General features: G+C 38.0%; 1 protein-coding gene across 1 annotated transcript in view; it reads left to right on the forward strand.

The window, feature by feature from the left end:
* ZNF407 (zinc finger protein 407) overlaps positions 1-12,456 on the forward strand; it is a 506,579-nt gene that overhangs the window by 292,041 nt on the left and 202,082 nt on the right. Inside the window, exons 7-8 of the mRNA XM_012648891.1 lie at positions 5,141-5,307; positions 8,824-8,907. Of these exons, the coding sequence (XP_012504345.1) occupies positions 5,141-5,307; positions 8,824-8,907 (251 nt within the window). The remainder of the gene's footprint in view (positions 1-5,140; positions 5,308-8,823; positions 8,908-12,456) is intronic.

Genomic DNA, 12,456 nt, shown 5'->3' on the forward strand with positions numbered 1-12,456 from the left:
TGGTCTTTCTTTACACCTTTCAAAATGTATTTTGTTTCAGGAAAAAAAAATAATAAATTTTAATCAGCATTCCCAAATGTTCTTCTCATTGCCAAATGTAATTTTGTTAAATGTACATCATGGTAGATTTAAAAATGAGGGATTTATTTTGTCATTCATAAAGTTGTAATACAGTCTGGAGAAACTCACTTATTTGGATTTAAAGCTTTTTAAATAGTATTTAAAAATATAATTTGAAGATGATGACTATAAAACCCCCTCTTAGGATTCTTACTCTAGTAATATGGAAAGGTAAGGTTATGGATACAACTCAAAATATAAGTTAGGTATTTTGATATACGTTGTCTGCCATTTAGACATTTAAAAATAGACGAATGCTCTAACAGAGTTTCTCTAAGGCCAAAATGTCTGTTTAAGACAGTGCTGTTCATCACATCATCATAATTCAGCTTCGTACTTATTCTTTAGCTTAACATTATGCATAATGCCTAGCAATGCCCAGGTGAGAATTTCTAGTTATTGTTATGTAGCTGACAATGAGGATATTTAGTATTCTCTCTTCAAAATTTTAAGTCTAAGGCCGGGCGCGGTGGCTCACGCCTGTAATCCTAGCACTCTGGGAAGCCGAGGCGGGCGGATTGTTTGAGCTCAGGAGTTCGAAACCAGCCTGAGCAAGAGCGAGACCCCCGTCTCTACTAAAAATAGAAAGAAATTAATTGGACAACTAAAAATACACAGAAAAAATTAGCCGGGCATGGTGGCGCATGCCTGTAGTCCCAGCTACTTGGGATGGGAGGCTGAGGCAGGAGGATCACTTGAGCCCAGGAGTTTGAGGTTGCTGTGAGCTAGGATGATGCCACGGCACTCTAGCCCGGGCAACACAGTGAGACTCTGTCTCAAAAAAAAAAAAAAAAAAAAAAAATTTAAGTCTAGAGATGTGGATTTTAATCTTGTCTCTGTTATTAGAAATCATACAGTGAGAGAATTTCAGAGAAGAAGGCCCCTTGGTGTGTGTGAACATCTTGTCTTGCACCTCTGCTCCCTGGATTTATCAGGTGGGGGAACAAAGGCCCAGCGTCACCCCGATATTGGCAGGGGTGCTAATAAAAAGACAGCACGCAGAACAGTGAATGAAGAAACTTCTTGTAAATGTATCAAGAGTATGAAAAAATGCTTAGAATTTAGAAACCCTTATTTAATATATTAATAGGAATCCTTAGAAATTTATACTAAAAGATTAACTCTTACTTGAGTTTTGTCACAGTTACCTGTGTGAAAAAGGGCTTTATTTCAAAAAGTTTTAGCATAATAGTCGTATCAATCCCAGGAACTCCGTAATGAAAACACCTCGTGATAGGAATTACTGAGAGTGTTACAAATAACATGCTTCATTTAAAATCATTTCCCTCTGAATGTCCAAATCATTCCTACATTGTCTTCTAATTCTTCACGTTGCTATTGAGAAGTCTGAACTCATTTGATTTCATTTGCTTGTGATTCTTTTTTCTTTTGAAACCTTTAAGATCTCTTCATATCTGTTTGAACCATGTAGGAAAGCCCAGGGAACGGGAAGGTAAAAACTACCCTTTCCATTCCAAATCTGCTAGCACTTTCTGGCGTTTGGAACTGTTCACAAACCTTGTAAAGGAGAAAGTAGCTAGATCACCTGAGAGCTGTAAATGGCACTGAGGCCCAGCTACCCCCCTGGAGGTGGCCTCTGCCAAGTACAGTCATCATACTCTGTGGTGCCTAGCATAATGTTGTTTTTCTAAAAGTTAATTTGTAAATGTTTAAAATTTTAGTAATTAATTTTAAATGTTTAGAATTGAAAAGACCTAAAACAAATATGTTAGCATCTCTGTATGTAAATGTGAGTGGTGGACACGGCTCTGCCCTGTTCTGTTTTTAACATGCCACAGTCTGTAAAATAATGCAGACGCTGAGCATGAGGGGAAGACCCAATGGTATGAGAACTGGGACCCCTGTGCAGCCTGAAGAACCCCCTATTGCTGTGACGTCCACGCCTCACATTCGGATTCTGAAGTCTGGTGAGATTAAAGAAGGAATGAAACTCAGCCACCTTTTCAGTGCATCCAATTGGTCTAAAATTATTTATAGAACACCACTGGGCACCAGGAACTTTTCTGGGCATTGAAGAATAAGGGTGAACCAAATACCATCATATTCTTTTGTGTGCTTGTGTTATTTACCCTTTCCAATTGTAATCTTTCCGTGATTGTCAATCACTCGTCTTTGTACGTCCTTCAGCTGACCTACTACATTCTCTTCACTAGTGAATGTTTGCAAAACAGACCTCTTTTTAATATACTGCAGTTTAGTTAAACAAGAAGTTGCTCATAGAAGACCACCATTTGGGGATGGGAAAGCATTTGTACCACTCATCCAGCCCACTGTAAGCCATGGGCCCCGCCCTGCCCTGGTGACTAGAGGGAATCGGCGCTGAGGGCGGCAGCAGTCTGCGGTCACGGTCGGCGAGGCCCTGCGCCACACCTTGCCCGTCTCCCTCACCCACTTCCGCTTCTCCCATCACTGACAGCCTGCCTGCCAGCTCTGCATTAACAGTGGTCGCCTACCTTTTAATGTCTGCTTTACATGCCACCTCTGGGAAGCCTTCTCTCATCTGCCCCACCCCATTAATTGCTCTTCTTTTAAATCTATGATGGCATTTTGTGTGTCTTTTTTCTGGTAATGAGTTTATTTTTGTGAATGATTTTTCTCATTTAGTTGCCTGTAATTTCCTTGAAAGCCAAATCTGCCTCCTTTTCCTTTGAGCTCTCTGTTCTGTCTCGAGCAGTGTTTCGGTACAGTGGGCATTCGGGTATCGCTCAAGTCCAGGCAGAGCACACACTGCTGCCCTGACTTCTTGGGACAGCATGCAAGACAGAACTGCACGCTTAGCTCAGGTTCTGTCCCAGAGACTCCTCACAGTGGACCTACGGAGGGTCTCCAGGAGGTCAAGGATCCCTTGGGTGATGATGAAGGCCTTTCTGACTTCTGAGAAGGCAAATATTTTAGAATATTTGAGACTCAGAATTTGTGTAGTTTCAGGAAACACCCCATTGATGAGTGTATCTTAATCTTTATAAGGACAGTTTACATAGGTAGTATGTTCAGTTCTTTTCAAAGTACCTGTGCATGAACTTAATTATTTTCATAAAGCAAATTGTAAAACATATGAGGTTTTCTGAAAGTCAAGTGGTGGTCTTAGCTCTTTGTTATCTGGCTTTTGTCATTTCACGACAGGCACTAAGCTTTAGTTTAACATTTTTATTACATATGAATAATAGAGTACGTATATTGAGGTTTCATAGATGTAATTTTGTTAAATGTACATCATGGTAGATTTAAAAATGAGGGATTTATTTTGTCATTCATAAAGTTGTAATACAGTCTGGAGAAACTATTTTTTAAAAGATAGCATCTACTTAACCTCCTTATTTATTTCTTGTAGGAGAAGGTTAGATTCACAATAAATACATGAAGAAATAAGTAGATAGGGGAATTTATCTTAGAAATAAGATCCCTGTCATGGTTTTGAAATGTTAAATGCATGAAGACCCGTCAAAGAGATATACAGACACGATATTTTTTTTTACAGTGCATTTCGAAGTATTTAGTTATGTTTGTCATTCTCTAGTCCCAGTAAGCAATGATCAAATGATACAGTAATTTCAAAGTCAGTGTGTATTAATGGATGTAAATATAGTATCTCTTTACATGTATTATACAAATAAATAAATTAGCAATTTTAATATTAATGAAACACTTTAGATATGTTATATGGAATTTCTTAAATGTTTAATGTTTTCATTTCTATTATATTTAAGATCTAACTTTATAAAAACAACTATATAGAAGAAAAGAAGAAGGATTTTTATAAAAGCAGTTTTGCAATTCGATTCATAGGAATTTGTGAAACTCTGGATTATTAATTTGTTAAAGTAATTCACATTTGCTTCAAAGTAGACAAGTTAATTATTTTGACTGTAGTATTCTTTATTGGCCCTTATGGGGTTAAGGAAATTTGTACAATCATGGCTAAAGCCTCTGTGTGAAGGTATGCACTCTACAGATCTGCTTATTTGTATCGTGATTTAAAACTCAGCTGTTAGAATCTTACATTTTTAACTGCAGTGACTTGCTGAGAGCAGAGCCCGACCCGTGGTAGGTAGCCCGAGCTGCTGCAGTCTCCCAGTGCTTGTCAACTTACCCAAATATTTTTAATTTTGATTATTGGGTTTTAATTTGCTTTTATTTGACTGTTCATTATCCTGAATTAATTAGCTGGACAGTATTTTATTAGTCACAGGGATTGCTTCAAACTCAATTGCATTAAAAATGAAAAGTAAATTTTGGTGATGATTTCATGAATGCAGGTGAAAAGCGGCAGAACAGGCAGTGGAGATGCTAAAGGTTTTGTTTGTGTTTCACGTCGCTTATCATTAAAGGCATTGGAAGGTCTCAAACTATGAACTGTGAAACGGAAATATTTTCTTGTGTAACTACTGATTTGTTATTTTCAGATTTTTTTCATATAGGGAATAATGGAGATTTATTTTTCTCAAAGACACGTTTTATAAAATCTGTAGTTATGATCTGTCTTTGTTCTTATCAAAGGGAACGTTTCTGTGCGGTGCGGTCCCACAGAAGGAGCCCCCGTTCAGGAAGCACCTTGGGGCTTTGCTCTTCTTCCCGGGAGCACTTGTCGCGGCCGCTGGGCGCGTGGGGGAGGCGCTGTTCCCGCAGCAGGCTCGTCTGAGTGGTGGAGTATGGATAGCATTTCATTTAGCCTTTGCTCTGACAGCCCGTGCCCTGGATAAGTGGTGTAGGCCTGTACAGGTGAAATCTATTCTCACTTTTGCCTCAGGGGTGACTGGACTGTAACAGAATTTTTCAAACCCGTTGGGCCCAACCGCAAAGCAGAGAATAAATGGCTGAAGTGCCGGGCCTCGACAGAAAAATCAATGCCTGGTTATACAGACATGACAGACCAGGCCTGCAGTTCTCCTCCCGGAGTCTGCGTGTGCGCCGCGCTCCGGGGTTATGACATGCTCCGTCTGGGGCCTTTGGTGCTCGAGTGCAGGCCACATTTACCTTGTTTTCTCTCCCCTTCATGCAGGAAATTTACATGCCACTTATGTGATAGAAGTTTCACGGAGAAGTGGGCCCTGAACAACCACATGAAGCTCCACACAGGAGAAAAGCCGTTTAAATGTACCTGGCCCACGTGCCATTACTCATTCCTCACGGCCTCTGCCATGAAAGACCACTACAGGACGCACACAGGTGTGCCGCTCGTCCGCCCCGGGGCTGGGGGGGACGTGGGGACGGGGAGCACAGGCCTTAAGGATCTCGATGGTAATTGTTGGAAATGAAGCCCTCCTCCAGCAGGGTTTGCGATGGCGGTAATTCTGTATTAAAAGGCACGGTATCATTTGGTTGCTTTTCAGTGATACTCGGGGTAATTTTAAAGTGAAATTTTTATCTCTGTGTGTGCAAATGTGTTTAAACAAAATAAATTTATATTTAGAAGCCCATTTATATTTGTATGTTAATGTATTTGTGTGTGTTTAAACCCATCTTTTCAGATATGTTTATAGAAGATTATTTGGGGAGATTAACTTTTTGAGGAGTAGTCTTGTATTTTGTTATGAAATAAACTGAGTTCCGTAATACTTTTGAACATTACTGAATCTTAGCTTTATGTATTACTTACGAAAATTTTAATCAAAAAGTCCAACTTCACATACATTTCTCATCGAAACATTTAACTGCTATGGAGTTTAAAGTGATGGACAGTAAAACAGAAGTGAGAATACATGTGTGATAGGTGCTGAGAGCGCTCCGTTTGGGCCTTTGGAGACATGCATCCCACCAGTGCCCTGCTGTCCTGTGCTGCGGTCATGACTGGTTTGCATTGTTCGGTGGCCCAGACTTCTTACAGGCTCGTGTTTGAGCGCTCTCCTTGTACCACTGCATCACTGTGAGCTATTCGGTGATTTTTTGGTCTTTCTTTACACCTTTCAAAATGTATTTTGTTTCAGGAAAAAAAAATAATAAATTTTAATCAGCATTCCCAAATGTTCTTCTCATTGCCAAGAATCCTATATTATTGTTAGAAATTACAGGTTAAAAGTTCTTCTGAAGCAGTTTGTGGGAAGCCCAGGCCTCCTTAGCTTCCTTGACAAGGGTGTTGACGATTTAAGGTCTCCAGCCTGCCCTGAGAGATCACTTATATCGAACAGCAGATGAAAAGCCAGTGCAGATGTAATTTATCGTCGGCGTTTCCTTCTAAAGAATAATTGTGGAGACTTGGCTGGATCAATAATATGGATTTTTGTTGTTAGGTCTTGTAGTCTGCACCATAATGAGAGATGGGGACAGTGGCTGTTTTCTAATAGAAAATAAAGGATTAGTTTCCATGTCTTTCTACATTTGAATGCAAAATGGCACACTTGAAACTAATGCAAGTTGTTACAAAAAGAAGTCCCCCATTATAGCTCTACTGTCATATAAATATGGCATACTAAATGAACCCTCTCTATATTGAGTGAAATATTATATTCAGGTTTTTTCTCAAAATTTTTTTTTTTCAAAAAATACTGTTTGCCCACTGATCAACTGTAACCAGCCCCTACCCTCTCCCCCCCCCAAAAAAAGAGGCAAGTGAAAATTGAATTTAGAATGAAAAACAAATCAAGCCACCAAGGTAAATATGACATACAATACATTGGAGACTAACATCCTAGATAAAATCCTACACATCAAAAAATCAAGGTCACTAATGTATCTAGAATCAAATCACATGAAAAATTAATAACTTTGTCTTTGCGTCTGTAAATATCTCAAAATAGGAAAGAGAATAAAACTTAACATATGCAGCATATATATGTGTGTATGTGTGTATCACACCCCACTTACATGTATATAAAGAATATAAATCTCAGGATTTTTCTACACTTAATATTTTCATTTTATAAGAAAGGTGCATGTCGCAAAGAAGTTCATAAATGATAGAAAGGAAGAATACTTTTCTTAAACCCAAGTCATAAAAATGCTCCTTTCTCATTAGAAATGTTGCTAGTTGGCTGGTAGCGCCTCGGCATTCCCACACACCCGCGGGGGCGCGAACCGGCTGCAGACACAGCCCTGCACACACGCGGCAGTCACACCCACAAAACTGTGAGGACGCCTCCACCCGGGAGGACAGTTCCGCCTCAACACAGACACCATGTTAGCATTGACAAGCAACTTGTCTTTCGGGATTTAAAAAAAGTCTACTTTCATTGTTATTTAGTTGATAATACAGCTAGTTAGAAAGATATATATTTCAAATTGATTAAATAATTAAATGAGTGATTATAATTAAACTTTATTCTTCAGAGCCCATGTACTCTGTTCTTTCTGTATTGAAATAATGACACCAAGGAATAAATTTAACCCAAAGATAGGAAAGTAGAAAGAGTGAAAATATTTAAATTCAGCCTTATCTTTTTAAAATGATAGTGAACATTTTAACATATCCCTTGGAAATAAGATTAAGCATAATTTGGTTAAAACTTTATATGTGCTCATTTAAATTAGAAAACCAATAATGCTCTTAAGGGAAGATTTTTGATTGCAGAAGTTATTCTACCTTCCTATATTTATTATTTATTATAGCCTTAAAAAAGCAATTATAATTTCTAAAACACCACAAGTCAAATTTCTATAATGGCCTACCAAAATATTTTGGAACAAAGCAGGCTGACTCTGGAAACACCCTTGAAAGACTTGTTGCATTAAATGTCTAAATGAGTAAAGTAGATAAAGATAGATATAAATGATTGATTTTATTTCTGGAAAAATGTTTTATAATTTCACGGAGTCTCTCTAAGGTTAGCATTTTTATTCTATTTTGCCCTCTTTTGTGAGTCTTATGGGAGGAACTGCCTGGCTAGCCAGCTCTTATTGCCTAAATATGCTACAGTGGAAAGATATATTGCATTTATAAACTGTAGGGCAAATGTTAGCTTGTGTAAAAATGCTAAAATAAAAAAATGAGCATTTGCACACTACTAACAAATACTAAGTCTGCCATATCTGTCCCTAAGTGTTGCAGAGGTTTCCAGTCCAGAGTTGTCATTAAAGATAAATAATATGAGTTGTTGTACAATTTCTTTAGCAATCCCTAGACTTCCTTTTTTATGCCATGAAAGTTTGAGAAACATAAACAGCTTTGAATTGCTATCGGTACTGAGCAAGTAGATTTTATATTGTTACTTGTGGTCTTCAGTATGATCAAGGAAACCATTTAATTCGTGTTATTAAGAAGGAAGTGATTAAAGAAGACCCTGATAGAATCAGGTAAAACCAATTCAGTATCTGTAAGATGTTAGAAAATTCAATATGTTTTATTTAAGCAGAATCATATATACCGTATATTAACTATTCCAAGCAATCTTTACTCAGCTCAGAAAGGCCAGATGTATGGGAATTGTAAAAAATCAGGATATGCATAAAAACTGTTCAAGTGCATAAAGCAGCCCCATCTGGAAGACATCTACCAGAAATGAAGTTGTACAAAACCATTCCATTGATAATAAAGCTAATTTTTATGGGTCTGACAAGTATGTAATTATGTTCAGTGGTGCTTTTCAGATTTTATCACAGTCAATAAACCGCAGTGGTAATTTCATTCCCATTTGACATATTTACATGGAAACATTTGATTGGAGGAATTAGTAACCCTGAAAGCCTTGATAGATATGTTTTAATGATCTGTGACCTCTGCAGTCCCTCATCTGTTTATTGTTGCAACAGGCGAGAAGTCGTTTCTGTGTGACCTCTGCGGCTTTGCTGGCGGGACCCGGCACGCCCTCACCAAGCACCGCCGGCAGCACACAGGTCAGTACCGAGCCTGCCCAGCCCTTCTCTGCAGAGAGGGAGGCAGGGCGTCCAACACCGCAGCCATGATTCTTGACGTCATCGGTTACTTTTCTTTTTAATTTTGATAACATCTGTGTACTGGAAGGGTCTACAGAAAATTCTAGTTGAATAATGTAAAATTTTAAATCTTCTGTTTTTATATATTTAAAAAGTAGACATATTGCATATTTCAGGAGTTAGGTATCCTCAGTAAATTTACCTGAAGTAGGAAAAAAACAACAGTTTGGCTTCCAAAGCTCAGATACAGGAGGCTGTTTTCTCTGTAGTCAAGACTCTGCCTTGGGCCTTGTGGGTGGGAACTGTGGAGTCCAGTCTTTCTCCGCTCACCTATTACCTAATCACCCACCTGCCGCCTCAGCTAGCTGCAGCTTATCGGCCACCCTCCCTCCCCACCAAGCCCCCTCCTGCCCTTCAGCCCATCTGAGATTAGATAGGATTTGAAGTCAGTGCTGTTTAGTTATTCTTGCTAAAGAATGGAAAGCAAACAAAGAAGCAATGTAAGAGATAATTATGGACATTGAATTTTTTTTCCTCCATGATATGCATTCTTGGTGATTCAACAATATACCAAGATTCCTTGATTTGGAACACTTAGGGATGCAAAGTTCTAAAAATTAATCAAATTTTATAACCTACTTAATCTAATTGTTTTTGTGAGTAATTATTTTCGTAATTCTAATTTATATGTGCCTGGGACAGTGCTACTTTATGGCAGTTGTTTCTTGCAATTATTAATAAAACCACTTTTTACTATCAAATGTGTCTTAGTTCGGATGATAGGTCATGTGGTAAGAAAACTGGGAACTAAATGTTGTACTTTTCTTTGAGTCCCCTGAGAACGTTTGAGTTTGGCAGTCATACTCAAAATGGCATGAAATTAAAGTACATAAAATACGTATGGTGCCTTATGATTCTTGGTATGTATTATATTTAACAGTTAGGTACAGGTAACATGAATGCCCAATATGGTATGTGCAAGATCAATGAAAATTAATGCCAAGCCATTCCTTTTAGATCTTGAGTGTATATGATTGAAATTTTCATAAGGGATAAGAGTTATTATTTAGTCAAAGGGAAACTTCCAATGTTTAGCATAATGTTGGAAACATAAACTTAACATTTAAAACATAAAACTCCATTTTAAGTTTATAGAAGCCACCTGTTCACACTATTTTAATCTACTGAGTTAAGGATTCACTGTAACAGATGACGTGAGGGACCCAGTGGATGGCAGTCGTCTGACCGCTGTCACGGAGAAGTTGGAGATATTTACGGTAACGGTGTGCTCACAAGGACTTCTTTAATGTTTTCAGTTTACTGGTGCTGAGACTGTTACTATCTAAACGTCATTGTAGCTTACTTTGTCCCAGCTGGTGCGGCCCTGGGGAGTAACAGACTCCCCTTCCGTGCCATTTCTGCCAGCGGGTTGTACCCTCTCCCCACTGCGGTGTGCTGGCGATGCTGTGATCGTAGGCGTTCCAGGTGGTAGATCGATCAGGAAGCCTGCATCGAGCTGGCACAACTTTGTATTTTATGTCAGGTCCAGAGGCTCCTTATTACTTTGCTATTAACTTTATACCATATAGGACAATGTCTCGCAGACAGAGGTATTTGTCTTTTTGGCATTTATCTGCCTCTGTGGCACAAATCAAACATGATTCTTTAATACCAAAGTCAGTTCTTAAGACTGTTTGCTTCAACAAAACAGCTTAGTACAACTCAGTCTAGGCACTTAGCTTTTATGCTGGATTTAAAATATTTAAGCAACACTCAACTTTCTTTTCCCCCAAGGCCAGACTTCTATGGTGCATTTGAAATCTATATTTCTCTGATGTATTCCTCTTTGACATGGTTTACCTTTTTAGCACACAGTGCCCACGCAAATTACAATCAGCCTGGAAAGGGATAGGTATCAAAAGTGTTCCAAATGGCGTAAATAATTCCCCACTGCAATGCAGACTGTCCAGGGGGCTGACACAAAACATCTTCCATTCTAAGATTTACTTTTATCACCTGTCAGAGACCCTTGATTCAAGGGCACGGGAGCAAATCCTCACGTGTAGTTGAAGAGTCTTGGCCAGCTTAATAACCACCAGCCTGCCTAAAGGAATGCGAAGTGTTTCCATGAGACGTGGTCAGCCTGTCTGACAGATGGTTGACACACAAAAGGACACTGTGCTATGTTGACAGCCATTCTGGTGTTCCTCCTCTGTCCTCCTTTTACTTTCTATCAGTGTTGCCTAACAAGTAACATATTCCTTAATGGTTATTCTGGCCAAGATTATTGCTTCTAAAGGAAAGTGTAAAAAGCAACACAATTTAAATGAATATGTACTGTTATGTCATGTAAGAGAAAAATAGAAGGAAAGGAAATTTCACTCTTGTTCTGCTTTTGTGAATAGGGTGTAGCCCTGTTGATTTATAGATTACATCCTTTGGGAGTAGTGAATATCTTACTCATAGGTTTAGTCGTCCTCTGGCCTTGGAATGACAAAGGTTTCAGAGGCACTGGTCCCAGCGCACACCAAACCAGTTTGACCATTCCATAACAACGTGCATACCTCTTCATGTACTACTTGTCTGACTTCAGACAGTTAACAAATATTTAGCAAAGCAAATTCTTATTTCAAATTTATAAGAGTTTCTTTCAAACTTTACAGTCTAGAAGTTGGGTTTATATTTTTGATAATATATTGAGACTAACATAAAACTCCTTCTGTATTTCTGCAGTTTATTTTCTTGAATAAATTACCCATAAATGATAAAAAAAATTACCTAATTACATATTAGAGCAATAGTGTTGAACATGTAGCAAAATTGATGAGTTGCAAATTAACTATTAATTACAGATTTGAATAAACTGTTGTTTGTATAGATTGACATGGGGTTCTTACCCTGTCAAGAACCCAAACGTGTGAGCCTTCCTTAGCATAGTATTTTATGTAGCATAATATTTTTGTAGCATTACATTTGTCCTTGTCAGTCTGTATATAATTCGATATTTCTTAATATTTCACAATTTTATCTATAGTGTGGTCAAGGTAAATATAAAAATGACAGTTTATAATTTTCTATAATACTTAATGTAAATTATAGAGAATATAAATGGCATTATTCTTTAAAAGTATTATTTTTAAGTTCAAATTGTGATACATAAAAATGCCACAAAAGTTTAAATGAAATAAGCTACATTATACACATTTTTAAAAGAGCTTATGTTAAACTACCAAATCAAGAAAATCAAGTTTGGGATCTTTGATGACCTTTAATTTAATGACCAGTGTAGGCAGTGGGGTCTGTGATGTTCCCCTTTCACCTCCCTTCCGATACCTGCCAAATCCATGAAGAATGGATAGCTTTAAGGTGTCTACCAAGGCAATTACAATAAACAAGATAGCAGTGAGTTGTGATGCCAAAACATTTTCCAAACATTTAGGTTGAATGGAATAAGGAGACATCAGGATACATTTGTGAATTTGCATAATGAACAACATGTTTGAATTGCTT

This window comes from Propithecus coquereli, unplaced genomic scaffold (genome assembly GCF_000956105.1).
Source record: "Propithecus coquereli isolate 6110/MARCELLA unplaced genomic scaffold, Pcoq_1.0 Scaffold296, whole genome shotgun sequence".
Classification (NCBI taxonomy): domain Eukaryota; kingdom Metazoa; phylum Chordata; class Mammalia; order Primates; family Indriidae; genus Propithecus; species Propithecus coquereli.